Source organism: Acipenser ruthenus, chromosome 44 (genome assembly GCF_902713425.1).
Source record: "Acipenser ruthenus chromosome 44, fAciRut3.2 maternal haplotype, whole genome shotgun sequence".
Classification (NCBI taxonomy): domain Eukaryota; kingdom Metazoa; phylum Chordata; class Actinopteri; order Acipenseriformes; family Acipenseridae; genus Acipenser; species Acipenser ruthenus.
In genome coordinates, this window is record NC_081232.1 from 2,498,586 (window position 1) to 2,518,669 (window position 20,084).

At 38.5% G+C, this 20,084-nt stretch overlaps 1 protein-coding gene across 1 annotated transcript in view; it reads right to left on the bottom strand.

The window, feature by feature from the left end:
• Positions 1 to 5,100: 5,100 nt before the first annotated feature.
• The window catches only part of doc2a (double C2-like domains, alpha), an 86,248-nt gene continuing 71,264 nt past the window's right edge, over positions 5,101 to 20,084 (bottom strand). Inside the window, exons 8-11 of the mRNA XM_033998207.3 lie at positions 17,384 to 17,541; positions 16,666 to 16,747; positions 6,670 to 6,766; positions 5,101 to 6,077 (exon numbers count right to left, since the gene is read on the bottom strand). Coding sequence (XP_033854098.1) covers positions 5,941 to 6,077; positions 6,670 to 6,766; positions 16,666 to 16,747; positions 17,384 to 17,541 — 474 coding nt within the window. The 3' untranslated portion in view covers positions 5,101 to 5,940. The remainder of the gene's footprint in view (positions 6,078 to 6,669; positions 6,767 to 16,665; positions 16,748 to 17,383; positions 17,542 to 20,084) is intronic.

Genomic DNA, 20,084 nt, shown 5'->3' on the forward strand with positions numbered 1-20,084 from the left:
ATGGAGATTAGATAAAGGGGCATTCAGAACAGAAAATAAGAGGCACTTTTTTACACAGAGAATTGTGAGGGTCTGGAACCAACTCCCCAGTAATGTTGTTGAAGCTGAAACCCTGGGATCCTTCAAGAAGCTGCTTGATGAGATTCTGGGATCAATAATCTACTAACAACCAAACGAGCAAGATGGGCCGAATGGCCTCCTCTTGTTTGTAAACTTTCTTATGTTCTTATGGTTGTGCCAAAACAGGTGGAGCTTGAAGAGCTTTCTTCACCTGCTCCAAGATGGACTGGCAATCTGTCATCCAGTCCCATTTAACATCTTTCTGTTTTAGACAGTTGAGAGGTGATGCAATGTCCGCAAACCAGGGTATAAACTTATGATACCAGCCTGCCATTCCAAGGAACCGCTGTAGTTCCTTAAGGTTGGTAGGAGTGGGATACTCCTGAATGGCTTTCAGTTCGTCAGGATCACCACACACTCCTTCCTTTGCCGTGACATGACCCAGAAACTGGTGGTTTTAAAAAACTTGCACTTGGCCAGGTTTAAAGTAAGTTGTGCTTGGCTGAATTTCTTAAACACCAACTCTAAGTCTTTCAAATGCTGGGACTCACTAGGAGAATAGATTTAAAATCAGACTCGAACTAAATCAGACACACGAGTCCACTGTGTCACGGAGATAGCTGGCCAGTTTAGGATTCCTGCGAATGACCTCTGACTCTGTGCCGTCCAGCTTCCCCTTTAGACATAGGGCACGGTAGTCATATGTAAAATCACTTATGCTTTCTCTGGGTGTCTGCACACAGTCATGTAACTTAGCTTCCACGGTAGTAAGAAAATCTGTGGGGAGAAAAGGTACATGACCATGTGCAGACACCCGGAGAAAGTTTAGAAAAACCGGCCCCTGGGCATCATGATTTTGAAGGGCTGGGGTTGGGTTAGGGCTGGGGTTACGGTTAGAGTTGGGTTAGTGTTGCGGTTAGGGTGGGCTGATGTCAGACAGCAGAGCTTGGGAAGTGAAAAATACCCTAAAATCATCTGATGCCCTGTGGACAGTTTCTAGTGGATATTCCTTTCTCCTGTGTGATGGCACATTGCCGACATGTTTTTGATGTTTTTTGGAAGCACACAAAAGGTTTAAATTATTAAATATATATATATATATATATATATATATATATATATATATATATATATATATATATATATTATTAGTTGTTTCGAAAGAAAAGTAAAACACAGTGCAGTAAACATGGTATTTTTTATTTAGAATGTTGTGTGTAATATATATATATATATATATATATATATATATATATATATATATATATATATATATATATTAGCTCAATGTTTTTTTCAGTATTTCAGTAAACACCACATTTTCACCAGAGATAAAAATGTATAACAATAGTCAGTAGAAATTGGCATAACATTGACAATAACATGCCGTGCGTTTTCATATCATTGTAACAATACTGAGATCAATGAACAACAGACAGAATCCATAGGAAAGGTACAATAGAAACACAGTCAAACATTTAACATATTAAACAGCCCAAACTAATCAACCAGGCAATTAAAAGAGGTCAACATTTTCAAATTTGAAGTTGTATTACTATTGTTTCTCAAGAACTATTTATATAAAAAAAAAAATATTTTAAAAAACTTGTTAAATAAAAGTGTATTGTTACGTTTAATTGTTTTTTAGTTGCATATATTCACGAACAGACAGGCACAATATATTCATTTGATCAAGAAAAAGGCACTGAGACAACGAATAAATACTAACCAGATTCACCTGACATAAACCACAGCAGAATCAAAAAAAGAGAGCTTCACAAACCAAATAAAAAACTGCATCACTAATCCACCTGAGGACAATCACGATAGCGCCGCACTTCCGGGTCGAGCCGGTCTGCCTTTGTATAACAGGCATCTCATCTTTGGAAATTCATTGCATTCGATCATAAAGGCTGGTTCAGTCTGGAGAATAGAAGCTGCTTTTAACATTTCATTTGTAATGTGCCTCACCCTATAGAATTAACTAATTTTGCTTCATAAAGTCAATAAAAACCTGCTGAATAATGTTACGTTAACTTATTGAATTACATACTGCTTTGTGGTTTTCCATATACTAATGAAAAACTGACAAATTGAAAAAAATTGACATTTCAAAATCTAACATGATATACTGTTCTACTAGTATGGCTTCCAGTAGACTTTGCAATATAAATTTTATAGTTTCTTAGATACGTGATGTTAAATAAAATATCTAAATTATGTTCCTATAGTTTTTATTTATTTTTTTATTATGTCTCAATCCTAAAATTCCAGGTGATGCAAAACTTTTGGCACAGGCTGTAGTTTTGAAATGCTTCATGTTGCCTTACCTCTGTTAAAATCTACCTGTGCACTAAGATCAAATGATGTGCCTACATTTAAAATCCCTTAACTGAGATCTAATATGGGCCAACATGGCTTTGTATATCAGGCATCTCATCTTTAGAACTCATCACAAATCTGACCAGAGTTGCAATTCATGTAAATACATCTGAACCCCCCACCCCCACCCCCACCACTCCTTCTGAGCGCAGCCTGGTCTTCAGGTGGATTCGTAACAAGCCTAAACTTCAGATTTAATGAGAGAGAGAGAGAGAGAGAGAGAGAGAGAGAGAGAGAGAGAGAGAGAGAGAGAGAGAGAGAACGAGATTCACGTTTTTTTAAAGGAAGAATTCAAGAGACCGACAGCAGGGTCTCTATCTGTTTAGTGCAAGCTGTTTATCTCAATAGAATCGCTCTCCTCTCCTCTCTTCTCCTCTCTGAAAGAGGGAGAGAAGAAGGAAGAGGGACAGACTGACTGCAGCTTTGAATACATCATGGAAGAACTCAGTTTATTATTATTATTATTATTATTATTATTATTATTATTATTATTATTATTGTTATTGTTATTGTTATTGTTATTGTTATTGTTATTGTTGTTATTGTTATTGTTATTGTTATTACTGTCTGTATAGCCACCTGAATTAAGCAGTCACCTGCTCTCATCAACCAACAAAATAAGACTACTGCTCCCAGAATTCCCGGCTGTGTTAGACAGAGGGACCCAAATAAGTAATGCATTCTGGGGGCAGTAGTTTTCAAAAATCCCTTTTATATATATATATATATATATATATATATATATATATATATATATATATATATATATATATATAATTCTATGTTATTCTATGTTAGTGTATATATGTTACACTCAAGTCAGGATTCGGTCAATCGATTAAAATAACCATTTTCAAATGATCAAAACAACGAAATAAAAGGTTATTTCGGTCTTTCAGCAAATTATTTTGCTCAAATTGCGAAATGGAAAATTACCAAACAAGTAAAGAACAAAACCGAAAAAGAGCAGACCGTTTCCTCGGTCTTTGAGTAAAGTGACATAATCAAATTGCGAAATGTACTTTGAGCAAAAATGCACAGTGCCCGAACAGATTTTGAAGATGCAAGGCTTAGTTCATTTTTTGCACAACAAGTTTTGTCAAACAAAGAAGTGCTTCTGTGTGTGTAAGGTAAGGGGAGCTGGAAATGCCACAGCAAGTCTTGCAAAAACAAATACAAATCCAGTGATGTGTTTGTTTCTAAATCTTTTAAATGAGCTCTCATTATGGTTTCTTTATATTGAACTACAAGTCACCCTTGGTTAACTCGACTGGTGGGTAACTCGACTCCTTCGCTTAATTCAACAGACAATCTTGGTCTCAAATTTTCTCCATATAATATGCACCCTGCCTCTTAATTTTTTAATTCGACACCACTTATTACCAGTACCGAAGGGATAAAAACTATCAAAAAGACTAAATGACTGACTTCTGACTGGAAACGGATTGTTCATTCAATCATTCGCAACTACCAAGTGCAGCTGGTTAGTGTCAGTTCATAATGAGTTCAATTGGCTTTAAAGCTCATGTTATTAGATAACAAGTTTGTCAGCTGAACTTTCAAAGCGCGTGTTTTTGCATGCAAAACAATCGACAATGCTTGATTTCTGTATGAAACTGTAAGTATCTGTGAGTTAATTTTTTTCGGTGATTGACTGACCGAATCTTGACTTGAGTGTAACTTATCTACTCAGTATTAATTGGAAGAATTCAAGATTTATTATTATTACTACATATAAAAGTACATCTATTTCAGGACCATAGCCAGCCATGAAAAATAAATGACAGAGGCATTTGCCTGTGCTAACGGAAGAAAAAATATATGAGGAGATTATTACATGTTGTTTATTTAAATACAAGCTTAGTAACAGCTTTTTTTCTGAATAAGATATTATTAATTTTGAGTACCAGAGGTTCTAAATTTGCAGGACCCGTGTGGTTCTGTACAGTGGAAATAAATAGCTTTCTTTGCAAAACTGAAATCTATATAAAAGAAAATTAGAAACGTAGAAATGCCAGAATCTTTTTTTGTAGACACTATACTTAGTTTTAAATTCTAATCTATCAAACAAATCATTTTAACATTGAAGCAATTATCCATATACCGAGAACAAGAGTGCTTGCATACATAAAGTTTTGTGTGATATTAATTATAAAATCACATTCAGCAGTACAATTAGCTTAAACGGGTTCACAAGACGGAGAGAGTTTAGCTGTGTGAGTTGTAAGCACATCACAACCAATGAGGGTTGCAGATCTAGCTGTTCGGTTGACCAGTCAATTTGATAGGCTGTTTGGCCGTGTTCTGATCTCTACTCATGAATATGCATTTGACTTCTACTAATGTGATTGGCCAGCTGCGAGGCTCCATGCAAACTGCAGCCCTATGAACTCGACACTCAACTCAACTACCTGTGTCAATAACACACTGTCTGAAATAAACCTTCCAGTATGCTTTTAATTCAAATGCAAAATTCTATGAAATGCATTTTTATTTACGGCAAAGCAATGTGTAAAAGGGCCTAAATAAATAATTATTAGTATGATTTTAACCAAGGCACATGCCTCATAACATATATATATATATATATACTGTATATATATATATATATATATATATATATATATATATATATATATATATATATATATACACACACTCAAAAAATCCAACTTCCAAACGTTTTGGTGTGTTTAACACCCTTATCAAAGGGAAGTGCTAACCAGCCTCACTTATTTCTATTTACATGAATGTGTTTGTGATGTAATTTACTGCAAGTTAATGATGTAATTATCTACGATTCAGGCAGCGTGGTATCCATTTATTTTCTTATTCTTCTGTATTGTACATCAAATTTTATGTTAATTTTTTGCAACGCGTGGAACTATTGGTTACTTTCTTATTTCTTATGATTGATAGGATTCTGTATTCTTCATAGGTAATGTTTCACCTGTCTTGCCTATATACTTTATTTTGTTAGGTGCATTTACTTTTTAGGCATGTAGAAGCTCAGTCTTATTTGGAAGAATTCACAATGTATTATTATTATTATTATTATTATTATTATTATTAATATGTGGTGGTTGCGGTGTTGTTAATAATAATCTGAATTAGCTTTTTTTAAGATCTCTTAATTTCTCAAGCAAGAACTCATCAGCGCTTTTATTTTTTGCCAATAAAAAAAACTGTTTCGGTTTTTTTTCACATAACAAAGTACAGACACAAACATGTTTCAGACAGCAATGCGCAGAGAACACCACTACAACAATACATGCAGAGAGAGAGAGAGAGGGGAGAGGAGAGAGAGAAGGAGCGGAGAGAGGGGGTGAGGGGGGAAGGGGATAGAGGAGAGAGAGGGGAGAGGGAGAGGGAGAGGGAGAAATAAAGTCTAAAGCCCTCATTAATATCTGCTGGGCTCCCCCTTAGCCCCTCCCCCCAAGCCTCTCCCCTTGTCAGCCAGCCACTGAGCAGTAAGTGAGTAGGATGAGGGGGGAGGAGCTAGTCATTGTAGGTAGAACCAGGCAGCTCATTGGTCAACGTGTGCCATTGCTCCACCCTCCTATCCTTGTTCTTGAGGCATTCGTACCAGTGCTTCAGACAATCCCCTTTGGAGTTCATTCCCAGTGTGGTGCCACCTTAAACACAGACGCAAACATGCTAGTGACATTCAACACAATAATAGCAATAATGATAAGTTCTGCACAGGGTGAAAAAAAAAACTAGAAGAAACTAAGAGAGAGTCAAGCAGCAGATGAGCATTTGGGCTCTAATTCTGCTAAAACACTCGTCTGCTGCTTGACTCTCTCAGTTTCTTCCATTTTTTTTTTTACCCTGTGCAGTTACTGAGTGTTTTGAAGTTCAGGATGAACTACCTGTACTATCACAAGATCCACTCAAACAAATAAACAGGAAAAGAAGCAGATACTTCCAACTTCTCACAGCAGAAATGCAGGGATGGGAATGAGACTCCCGTTGCATAGCAGTGTTTGCTTGTTACCTGCACACACTGTGGCTAACCAAGCTGGTAGTAAAACCTGGAGTGGGTGAAGCTGCTGTGCAAAAGGAGTCTCACTTCCATCCCTGGAATGGCTTGTCTGCTTCAATCAGTGTCTTCATCTCAGGAGTTTCTGGTCGATGAAGCATCAGAGCTGCTTGACTCTCTCTCTGTTTCTTCTATGTTTTTTTTCACCCTGTGCAGAGTTTCTGGTTTTGTAGTTTTTTCCTCACCTATGAAGTCGTTGGATTTTCCCAGATCGTAATCCCACACTGTTACCTCCAGCGTCTTAGTGGAGAGCTCGCTGTGACTCGTCTCGTAGAAAAACTCCTGAGAAAAAAAAACAAGAAAGAGCAAAATCATTAAAAAACGTTTCCATTAGAAGTCTCTCAGTGTCTCCAGTGTAAATTCCATAACAAATGTTTCCACTAGTCTTTGAGTTTTTTTTGTGTGTGGTATAACAAGGTAAGATAATGTATTAATGCATTGGTTAGCACTCCTTTAAAGTGAGGACCAGTGATGATGTTAATAAAGCTAATAAAAGGTAAGAGAATGGATTTTAAAGATGGTCAGCACTCAAGTTTGAATGTGAAGTAGGCTGTAGTACCGTTTCTGCCCACCAGAGAGCAGAGCAGCCCAATGGGAGGGATATTACTTTTCTTAATGTCAATCTGAGCAAACATATTTTGTCTTCTCTGAACCAAAAGACTGCAGTGGACTTTCTCAAGGTTCAAAAGAATTGTTTAAAAAGCTCTTCCGAAAAAAAGAAAAAACACTTCTGTTAGTATGTATTTTGTTGAAATTGAAGACATGTTTAAATTACTCAGCAGGCTTGTTTGTTTAATTTTAAAGTAAATTAATAGAATTGTATTTTTTGTTTGAAATCCCAGATAACAAACAACACTTTACCATTATTTAATATTAATGTGTGGAATAAATTAGCGATAATACCTTGTGAGATTTTAGCTGCTAGACACATGACTTAGGCCCAAATTTATAAAAGGGAAAAACTGACCACAAAAAGCCCTGTAATGTGCGTGTTCAGTACGGCCACACTCAGCGTCAAAATAACCACTTATTTTATAAAACTAATAAGGTAAAGCAGACGATTCCGCAATCATAAGAACATAAGAAAGTTTACAAACAACAGGAGGCCATTCGGCCCATCTTGCTCGTTTGGTTGTTAGTAGCTTATTGATCCCAGAATCTCATCAAGCAGCTTCTTGAAGGATCCCAGGGTGTCAGCTTCAACAACATTACTGGGGAGTTGGTTCCAGACCCTCACAATTCTCTATGTAAAAAAGTGCCTCCTATTTTCTGTTCTGAATGCCCCTTTATTACCCGGTAGTAGTTGTCCACATCAGTACAAACAACATTGGAAGAGACCTTGCCAACATTGGAAGAGCCAAGATCCCTGCAAAACAAATTCAGAGAGCTAGGAAGGAAATTAAAAGACAAGACCAAAACTGTGGTATTTTCTGGGATACTGCCGGCACCTTGCACAGGACCATATGGACAGCTGGAAATACAAAATCAAAATGCATGGCTGAAATCGTGGTGCACACAGGAAGGCTTCACCTTTCTTCAACACTGGAGCACATTCTACAGCAAGGACTATCTATATAGGTGAGACGGACTGCACTTAAACAGAAAGGGAACCAATCTACTCGGAGAAAGGATCCTTGTGGAGGTCCAGAAGCATTTAAACTAGAAGGGAAGGGGGGAGAAAACAAAAAGCAGAAGGGAGACCACATCAAAACAAGGGTGTGACCGAGTTGTTGTTGAGTGGCGTGTGGGTGGTGATGTCACGGACCAGAAACAGAAACCAAAACAGGTAATGGCGATGGTGAAACTGAGCGCTACGGCGCTCAGCTATTTTATTAAATAATAAAACAAAAGATTTAAACAGAACACCAAACAAAAGGGCCAAAGGTCAAACAAACAAACAAACAAACATACAATAACGTTAACAAGTATATTTATCTATAGCAATTGTTTTTCTCGCTTACTTTGCAAAGCATGTCTACTCCCTCGGCGTGATCAGCTGCAGGCTTTTATATTCTGGCAGAGGGGTTAACTAGCTGTTAATTATCTTATTACCCCTCGGCCACAGCCTGCACGAGTTTAGTAAGGATGCGTGACTGTCAGCTCGTTAAATAATCAGTAGCTGATCAGCCACGCATCCTCAAGAGGTTTTTAAAATATAAATATAAAACAACAACAATCGGCTTTTGCCATAATATAAACATAAATCATAATATAAAATAAATAATAAACAAAGGGGCGGGACACTCCGCCACACATGCCCCCCCTCCTACTCTCTGTAGCCGGCAGCGCCCTCTTCTGGGGCTCTGGCCACCGAATTTCCTACAGCAAAACTGCTGCGGGGGGAGCTGGTCTCCTGACCTCTCCCCCCATCTTCATGGCCGGCAGCTTCCAAGGTGAAGCAGAGCCGGCGATGGCAGCAGCGGACCCTTGGGAGGTGAACTCGGGAGGGGATCCCCTGGCCATGGAGGCGGCAGCGGGAGCTCCACTTCGCCCTCATACCTTGCAACTAGTAGCTCCACAGGCGATGCGGAGCAGCAAGCAACCCCAGGCGATGCGGAGCAGCAGGCAACCCCAGGCGATCCTTGGGCGGAGCGAGGCAGGCATCCTTGGGCAGAGCAAGGCAGCAGGTATTCACCCTCAGGTATTCACCCTCTGCTGGTGGAGGTGAGAGGGGAAAGCAGTCCTCCCACGGTGGTTGAGGCGGAACCAGCAGGTATTCACCCTCTGCTGGTGGAGGTGAGAGCGGTAAGCTGTCCACCCACGGCGGGAGTGAGATGTAATATAAACATAAATCATATTATAAAATAAATAATAAACACAGGGGCGGGACACTCCGCCACAAACGGCAACAACTCAGGTAAGACAGCCATTAAATGTATTTATCTAAATGCTAGAAGTCTGAGAAACAAAATGTTAGGTCTTGAAGGTACTGCACTAACAAGTAAGTACGATGTGAATGGTGTTACCGAAACTTGGTTGTCTGAAAGTGATGGAGACAAATATAATATTAGTGGGTACACACTGTATAGGAAAGACAGGCAGGACAGAAGAGGTGGAGGGGTAGCGCTATACATAAGAAATAGTCTTGAAGCCCAGATGCTAAATCTGGACGAAGAAAACAACGGCGAATCAATATGGGTCAGAATAATGGACAAAAATTCAAAGGGTATAATAATAGGAGAATGCTATAGACCGCCAAATTCAGACGCCAAGGAGAATAATCTGTTATACAATGACATTCGAAAAGCATGTAGCAAAGGAGAAGCCATACTAATGGGGGATTTCAACTTCCCCCGTATAAAATGGGAGAACCCGGTGGGGAGCACGACGGACGAAATTTATACCTTGTGCTGACACCAAATGTCTTAGAAACTTGATGGATTCCTAAAAAAAAGGAAATTTTGTTCATGTTCAAAGTTATATTTGCCGTTTAGGAATCTATGAAAAAGACCTAGGAGTTTATGTTGAGTCAGAAATGTCTTCATCTAGACAATGTGGGGAAGCTATGAAAAAAAGGCCAACAAGATGCTCGGATATATTGTGAGAAGTGTTGAATTAAATCAAGGGAAGTAATGTTAAAACTTTACAATGCATTAGTAAGACCTCACCTAGAATATTGTGTTCAGTTCTGATCACCTTGTTACAAAAACGATATTGCTGCTCTAGAAAGAGTGCAAAGAAGAGCAACCAGAATTATCCCGGGTTTAAAAGGCATGTTGTATGCAGACAGGCTAAAAGAATTGAATCTATTCAGTCTTGAACAAAGAAGACTATGCGGTGATCTGATTCAAACATTCAAAATCCTAAAAGGTATAGACAATGTTGACCCTTTTTTTGACCTGAAAAAAGAAACAAGGACCAGGGATCACAAATGGATATTAGATAAATGGGCATTCAGAACAGAAAATATGAGGCACTTTTTTAAACAGAGAATTGTGGGAGTCTGGAACCAACTCCCCAGTAATGTTGTTGAAGCTGACACCCTGGGATCCTTCAAGAAGCTGCTTGATGAGATTCTGGGATCAATAAGCTACTAACAACCAAACGAGCAAGATGGGCCGAATGGCCTCCTCGTTTGTAAACGTTCTTATGTTCGTACGTTTCCTAAAATCAATACAAAACCAAAAATTGCCATCCTTCTTAAGTGGCAACACTACAGGAGATGACCAGCGGACCAGAAGGTTCCATAAATCCTTTTGTCAACATTTCTTGAATTTGGACATTCACAAAATCCAGTTTCCCTGGAGACAACCTATAATTCTTACTATGTACAGGACAATTGTCTGACAGCTTAATGCAATGTTCCAAAACATTAGTGCAACCAATTATATCAGTACACACCTGATTAGCATTCAACAGTACATTTTTCAGTCTGTTCTGATCCATCATATTCAAAACAGATGACAATTATTTGTTATTAGGACTGAAGTCATTGTATTTTGTATCTTGCTCTTATTTGTTTTGTAATTATAATTATTATTTTTTTTGTATACAACTCTAAGTTGCCCTGGGTAAGGGTGTCGCTAAGAAATAAATAATATAATAATATTAATCAATGTTGTCTACAGCTACTGTTGGGCTAAGTGTAGTTCTAGGACCAGCAACCAGATAAAGATTTGCACTTCTGTTTTGTACATTGATAATCATTAGAACACCATGACCCCTAAAGGAAATGACTTGAACTGACCTTGCTTACGCATATTAAATTTGTTATTCTGAACATCCAACTGGATACCAGTAACAGCCAAAAAATCCAAACCAAGTAGCAAAGACAAATGCAAGTGTTCTTTTTTCATAATTACAGTTGGTACAAACCATCGTTCTCCATGTACGTTATACTCTAAATCCACTGCACCCACTAGATCATTTTCCCTGCCGTCTGCTAACTGCAATGGGCCTCCAGTCCATACTTTTACACTTTCATTTGACTTTTTTATTTTCTCCCACAGTTCTTCCTGTAAGAGTGTGTAAGTAGATCCATTATCCAAAAGTACTCGACCTACCATATACCAAATACCAACCACAACTACTACCTGTAGTAAACCACACCTAACCATAGTAGGCTTTCTTATCCTAATAATTCACAGAATTAACAGTACCACATTTCCCTGCGAAGTGATATCTTAAGCATTTGTATTCAACCCTTGCAAACCTGATTTTTACTAGACTTCTCTGCCAATGCAAGTCTCGGTGTTTACTCAGCTTGCACAATCCAATCCCATTCAATCTGCTCCCCCAACCTGACCAAATCACTGATGTTACCATGTTTAACATAACTGTGAAGCCAGTCTAGGGTTAGCATTTTTTTTAAATCCAAGAAACAATTTCTTGTCCCGTCATTTTCGGATCGACTTTAAGACACAACTCTCACACTTGATAGACAAAATCGCTACAGCTTTCATGTTTCTAATGTATATGCTCTCTCAATCTATCTGATAATTCCTCTTTATAATTCACAGATTAAAAGGCTTCTAAAAACTTAATTAAATTAAGCTCAAGTCTGTATTTGCTCCCAAACAGCAAACCACCAACTTCTAGCAGTGCCCCTAAGAACAGCCCAAAGTATGGCTAGAATCTCGCGATCAATCATAGTTCTAAGTGCGAGATAGTCTTCATAAACTTCAATAAAATGCACAGGACAGAATGATCAGCTTTACCACCAAAAAAGAAATTTCAAGTCAACAGGCAATTTAATAGCTGGAACGTTAATCACAGGAGTGGTGTCTACATTCACAGCCTGTTTCACACCTTGATTAATACCTTGTTTAACTTGATCAATTAACTAATCCCATCTACTTTCATATCGGCGAAAGCAATTTGCAGCTTTCCTTTCCACCTCCAACAATTCTTCTCTATTTTTCCCCCATGCTTGTATTTGAGATTTAAACTCACTAATTGAAGCATTTATCTCCACTAGCTTACTATAATTAGTCTGTTCATTTGGCTTCTAATGTGACAATTCATTCAAACATATCAGGCAAATCAATTCTGTCTAATTTATCAATGTAATCACTTCAGCTAAATTGGTTTCCTTAAAACCAGAATCACCTGTTAAATTAGAAGCTTTTCCAAACTGAGCAATTTCATATTTTGATCCCACAAACACCAGTGTCTCTATCATGGCTGTATCAAGATCTACATGTTCTTCTTGTAGCATTATTGCCTCTAAAGGGCTGGAAAAGGCACTTCTAAACCCACACCAGTATTTTGTTCAATTTAATCATCACTGTTAATTGAGTTCAGGCTTCCCTCACCAGGACGCAATGGAGTTGCCATAATCAGCTGTTTTGTTTTATTTTAATTTAATTGAACAACAATTCGTGTCCCATCTGGGGTGCCAATTCTGTGCTGAAAAATAAAATACCAGCGATTGTAAGAAAAAACAATTGTTCAAAATTACTAATCAGCACGAAAAGGTCAGAATAAATTACACAACATAAACACAAACAAATAAAGCAAGCCTGCTTTATTAAACAATCAACGAATTATCTGCAAACTCCACCATATACAATAAACCAACAAAATAAAATCCATTGCGTCCTACAGATGTCAGGACTGCCCAGTCCCTGACCACATTCCGGCACCTCCTTAAGACTCATCTCTTCAAAGAGCACCTGTAGAACTCCTCTGTTTGTATCCTGGGACACTATCACCCTTCATGTAAATGTGCTTTATTTTGCTCTTATCAGCCCCCTATTTTACTGCATTTAATCCTGTACTTCAGAATACTGTAATCTGCCAAGTTTTTAACCTGTAGTACTTTGTATTTAATCACATCCTGATGTAACTATCACTATTTAATCATATCCTGATGTAACTATCACTATTACCTGCTGTATTATTGAATTGTGGTTTGTCAAACTTGTACTTTACTTGAACAAAAGTTATTGTATTTCTTGCTCTTATTGTATTACTTGTATTGTAACACTTGAAATGTTTTTGCTTACGATTGTAAGTCGCCCTGGATAAGGGCGTCTGCTAAGAAATAAATAATAATAATAATAATAATAATAATAATAATAATAATAATAATAATAATAATAATAATAAAGTCTCTTATTAAACCCCCAATTCAAACTCACGGCCCTTCTTTGCTCTGTAACGATTTCCTGTTGACATCGAGAACTGTTCGAAGGTAGAAAAGAAACAAAGTCCTCTCCATTGAATGAGAATCAATTATAATCAATACGTAATCAATACTGCTCTGCAGTAAGCCAAACTTTTATGGAACAAGGAATGCTATTTTCTTAGTACTACCGAAACCAGAGTCTGCAGCTGCCAGTCACGGGCAGTTTGCAAAATGTGATTCTGATGCCCCTATCATGTCTTCCAAAAATTCAGGACATAATTTAGAAAAAAAAGTTTGTTTTTTTTAAAATAAATACTTTGTATTTTCGTTTTGTTTGGCAAGGCTGGTAAAAACGAAATAAAAAGCACTGTAATTCAAGTAGTAGTAATAATAATAATAATAATAATAATAATAATAATAATAATAATAATAATAATAATAATAATAAACCCCGCTTAAAGCAGGGAATCAATCAGGGGCGAGTTTATGTTTATGAATCAGTGAAAGTTTCACGCTAAATTGCACAATGGACACAAAATCGATCGTTTTGTGGAGAGCGAAAAAAAAAGACTTGCAGTGTTTTGTGTAATACCAAGCAAGCCCAAATTTCCCACCGACTGCATCAGCAGCTCTGGTATACTGTATATTGTAACGCTCCATGAAAATGAACAGGTTTACACAGGCAGTATTCGTCCAAACTGTTTATTTTGAACACAGGCAAAATAAATAAAAAGAAAAGGACCACGTCAGCCGCGGATCACAGCAAAAAAAAAACAAAAAAAACAATAAAGTCTATTCTCCGTCTCTCACTTGAACGTCACTTCACAGGGCTGTTTCAAAATGATTATGTCAGAGAATACGTTCCTGTGTGAGTATATATTTATATTTAACATGTTCCTTAATATAAAGTTACAGATTTTTTTTTTTCAATATAGGCAGTGTTTATCACGGGTATGTCAAACTGTATAACATAGCAAGTGTAGTAATAAAATAGGTCTTTAAAAAATAGTCTGCTGAGGCTGTCGTTAGTTTAGACTGTCGAAAGCGTTCAATAACTCCTGGTTATCGACAGCATTTTGCTGTCATTCACTCTGGTTGACGTTCAGGACCGACGAAAACTTTATGCTAATGAGGTAATCGTTACCCTTTCTCTCAATTCGTTAAAAACATGCCTTCATAGGCGAAAATTGTTGGGGCTTAACAATGCATCTGAATGATCTCTTATGAATAGGAACTGCCGTTAAATAGGCGGCTGTGGATGAAATGCGATCATCTACTCCTGTCTTCTCATTTCGACAGGCGTTAACCCTTTATGAGTAGACCCCAAAGAGTTCAGCAACTTTGGTTTTGTTGTATAAAAGAACAAACATGCACCAAGGCATGTCTGTCTTGCAGAGTCTTCCTGATTGACCTGAAAGGGTTTGATTTATAGACACGTGGCCTGGTGAGGGAAACCTGGGTCAATTAACCCTCCTATTATGTTTAGAATTTAGGTAAATCTGTTATGTTTTGGGTCATATTGACCCGATGCAATTTCAAACTAATTTAAACTGCCTTAAATTGATTAAATGTTTTTATTTACAAAGGTGTTAGTCTTTTATGCTCTTTTAGTCCAGGAGCTGTGATAAAACTTTGTTGACTGCCAACCTGGGAGCTCCTCATTTTGGAATGTCTTTACCAGTGAGATGCTGTTGCAATAATGACACCGAAAATTAGGCTCTGCCTTCTAGATATATATATAGTATATTGTTGGTTTTTTGTTTATAAATATCTCCAGACAGGTGAAGCCATTTCCAGAAATAATAATACGAATATGATAATAATAATAATAATAATAATAATAATAATAATAATAATAATAATAATAATAATAATAATAATAAAATAACAAATTAAAGAAGTTTGCTTTATTCCTGCACACAATTCTACACAGATAAATGCCACGGGTCACAGTGACCCAAAACATCTTATCTGTATACATGACCTGTTCAAAAAAAAAAAAAAAAAAAAAAACATCTCAAAGGTTCTGTTTTCTGTGTATAAGTTCATGACCCCCAGTATAAAATATAATACAGAAAATGAAAAGAAAAATAGCATTTAAGCTAATTGGAAACTCGAGTCGGGTCAAATAGACCCAAAACCTAATAGTAGGGTTAACCTATTAACAAATGAGATAACTATGAAATTACTCAGCTGGTTACATTATATTCTATAATAAAACATTTAAACCCATGTAATAAATCACAGTACAATAGCAGTAAGCGTTTACTTAAAAATATTTAATAATACACTTAATGGTAACTATTACAATATATATTTATATATATACACACACACACACACACAAACACACAGCTATCTATCTCCTATCTATCTATCTGTCTGTGTGTCTGTGTCTCTCAGTGTCTGTGTCTATCTGTCTCTACCAGTGTCTGTCTGTGTCTTTATCAGTGTCTGTGTCTCTGTGTCTGTGTGTATCTGTGTCTATCAGTGTCTGTTTGTGTCTCTATTAGTGTATGTGTGTGTGTGTGTCTATATCAGTGCCTGTATGTATCTGTGCCTATCAATGTCAGTCTGTGTGTCTCTATCAGTGTAAGTGTGTGCGTGTCTCTATCAGTGTCTGTGTCTGTATCAGTGTCTGTATGTATCTGTGTCTATCAGTGTCTGTGTCTGTGTCTCTATCAGTGTCTGTTAATTCTCAAACTGAACGCAGTAGGGATTCAAGGAAATGCATGCACATGGATTAGGGAGTGGTTGACATGTAGAAAACAGAAAGTACTGATTAGACTGTGTCTCTATCAGTGTATGTGTGTATCTGTATCTATCAGTGTCTGTGTGTGTGTGTCTCTATCAGTGTCTGTGTGTGTGTCTCTATCAGTGTCTGTGTGTGTGTGTCTCTATCAGTGTCTCTCTGTGTGTGTCTCTATCAGTGTCTGTGTGTGTGTGTCTATCAGTGTCTGTGTGTGCATGTCTCTATCAGTGTCTGTGTGTGTGTGTGTCTCTATCAGTGTCTCTGTGTGTGTGTCTCTATCAGTGTCTGTGTGTGTGTGTCTCTATCAGTGTCTGTGTGTGTGTGTCTCTATCAGTGTCTGTGTCTCTGCTTGTTTCTCACCTCGTTGAATTCAGGGTTGAGAGTTTTCTTCTTCACAATGGTTTTATGTTTGGATTTCTTGTGGACGTCAGGTTTCAGGTACCTGAAAAAAAAAAAAACCAGAAATCAGAAACGAAGAGAGAAACAAAGACACACACACACTGATAGAAACAGAGAGACAAACACACATACACACTGATAGAGAGAGAGCCAGAGACAGACACGCACACTGATAGAAACAGAGAGACAGAGACACGCACACTGACAGAGACAGAGAGACAAAGACACATACACAGTGATAGAGACAGAGTGACAGAGACATACACACACACACTGATAGAAACAGAGAGACAGAGACACACACACTGATAGAGACAGAGGCAGACACACACACTGACAGAGAAACAAAGACACATACACAGTGATAGAGACAGAGAGACAGAGACAGACACACACACTGATAGAAACAGAAAGACAGAGACAGACACGCACACTGATAGAAACAGAGAGACAGAGACACACACACTGACAGAGACAGAGAGACAAAGACACATACACAGTGATAGAGACAGAGTGACAGAGACATACACACACACTGATAGAAACAGAGACAGAGACACACACACTGATAGACAAAGAGACAGAGACACAAACACACTGACTGAGACAGAGACACACAGACACACTGATAGAGACAGAGACAGGCAGGCAGACACAGACACACAACAGACAGACACACGTTTTCACGTAGGGGTCGGAGAAGCCGTTGACGTCCATGGCTGCCAGGTGAGCACAGCGCAGGATCCCCACGAGAAGACCCCCTCTTCCCGAGAGGAACTGCAGAGAGAGCAGCAGCCTGCCCCGCTCCTCCAGGGGGCGCTGCTCCTCCCGCTCCACCTGACACAGAGGAGAGGAGAGAAGAGAGTGTAAGGATATTCTTTGCAGTCATGGAGCCAGACTCTATTTTGTGTGAACCGGCATTCTGTGAGTCCTGGGAGAGTTGCAAGGGTGGTCTCACAGTCATTGTCTTGAGGAGGTGGTGATTGTCTGTCCTGAAGTGATTAACATGTCTTTAATGACATCTTCAATGGTGCCGGACCTACTTTTGATTGCACTTTCAAATAGTCTTTTGTATCTCTGATCAGCACATTGTTTGCCAGACATGCCTCCTCTGTCATTGTCATTGTTGCCCACCACATAATGGTGCCACCCTGTGACGGGGAGCCCCATCCCTTTGTGTATGTGTATCTATATATATATATATACGTGCGCTGTTTATTATGATTTATGTATATATGGCGGTGAAAAGCCAGTGTTTGTTTCTGGTCTGACGTCACCCCCTACAGCCATCCTTGTGAAACACCCCTATTTCAAAGAGTCTGATTGCCCTCTTGTTAGCCACCCGTTTGTATATGTATATATACATATACAGTATGTGCCTGTATTTATCTGTATGCTTCACTCATAACCAACATTCGCTGCTCTCTAGTAAAGTAAGCTGCAAGCTGTCTTACCTGGTGGATCCTGGAATATACAATATAGTTTATTTAACCACCCTGCTGCCCATTTATTTGGGCAATTTCCATGTTAAAAATGCTCTTTTTTTTTTTTTTTTGCAGATTTTTCATTCTTAGCCCTCAAATAAGCAGTTTTGACAGTTTTCAAAACAATTTTTGCTATATTTTTTTTAAATACACACTTCCCATTTAATATTACATGTGGTTATTAAATTGTACATTTTGCTCCCAGCAAGGGAAAAAAACATTTCTCTAACAAATTAAAACAAACACTTCATTTAATTTGGCCAACTTCACCTCTGTCGTTCCGCTGACTCAGCACTTCACATGCGGTTACGTAATTCCACGTGACTTTGGCTGCGTGCCTCGGAACTGTTGCCTAGCAACCATTGACAGACTGCATGCGGTGTGAGAAAACCACTCCAGCAACAACAACACAGAAGCTGGCTGCGCAAGTGCCAAGGTGGCGGATGTAATTAATGTTTTTTTCAAATGTAATACATTGATAACAAAACCTCAACTGGGCAGACCCCTGATATAGATCACAACATAACATAATTGTTTTCCAATGGCAGCATTATAATAGCATTATAATACTTGTGCAGGCATATCACTTTTTAGAATGTATTTTTTGTGTGATAGATTTCAAACCCTCATCAATGCTAACCTCTTTATCTAGCACATATACATCAGAAAGCTTCGCAAATTTTCAATTATGTCATATGTTGTATCTAGGCACGGGTGTATAGCGCTCTTATATGCATTATTATCTATGAAGTGTAAGTACAATAAATAAATCGGTTGTTTTGACCGGTACCAATCCTGACAAGGCTTCCTTACAACCTGTAATCTCCTCATTTTATTCTCTGTACATACACAGGCATCCAGCTGTGTATATACAGATGGCCCTGTCTGTCAAGCACATTTCTCAGGGACTGCTGCCATCTGCCAGTGAAAAAGAGAACTGCATACATTATTAAAATACGTTGCAGATGCACATATAAACTCCTGCACGCTATTCTCATGGGAGTGATAAATCTGGACTTGCTTTTGAAGAACATAAACCTTACAGGAGAGATAAGAGAGAGACAGAGAGAGAGAGAGAGAGAGAGAGAGAGAGAGAGAGAGAGAGAGAGAGAGAGAGAGAGAGAGAGAGAAAGGAGATGAGAGACGGGGAGAGAGGAGAGAGGAGATAGGGGAGAGAGGAGAGGGGAGAGGAGAGAGAGAGGAGATGAGAGAGGAGAGGTGAGAGAGGAGAGGAGAATAAAAAGAGGGGAGAGCAGGTCTGTGGTAATGAAGTCAGCTCTCAGTGCAGGATGTGCATTCCTCTCTGCTGTGGGTAGTGAGGAGTTAACTCTGCAGTGTGGGAGAATGTTTCCAGGCTGTTTGATTTACTTTGACAAGACGACCCACCCCCCGAATCAGTGACCTTTTAATATAGATTTGTTTACTGGCACAGAGACACAGAGACTCTCTCTCTCTCTCTCTCTCTCTCTCTCTCTCTCTCTCTCTCTCTCTCTCTCTCCTCCTCTCCCTTTGCCTGTCACCTTCCCTCTCTCATCTTCTCTATCTGCCTCTCTCTCTCTATCTTTCTCCTTCTCCCTCCCTCTCCCTCTTTCCACTCTCTCCCCCTCATTACATTCACTCCATATCCATGATTCAATATATACTGTCATTCTGTGTGTCTCCCTCCCTCTCTCCTGTTCTCAAATTCAGATGGTCACACAAGCGTTGCCAAAGATAATGCAGCAAGCTTAGAGCAATATTTAATATTTATATATAAATATGTCAAAAATAACACTGAGAGCAGATGTATTGAAAGGCCTCTGCTCTTACTTCCAGTGAGGAGGCTGCAGGCTGCTATTATTCTGGGCACACGATTTTCTCCTCCTCCTCTCTCTCTTCTCTCTCCATCCTCCCTCT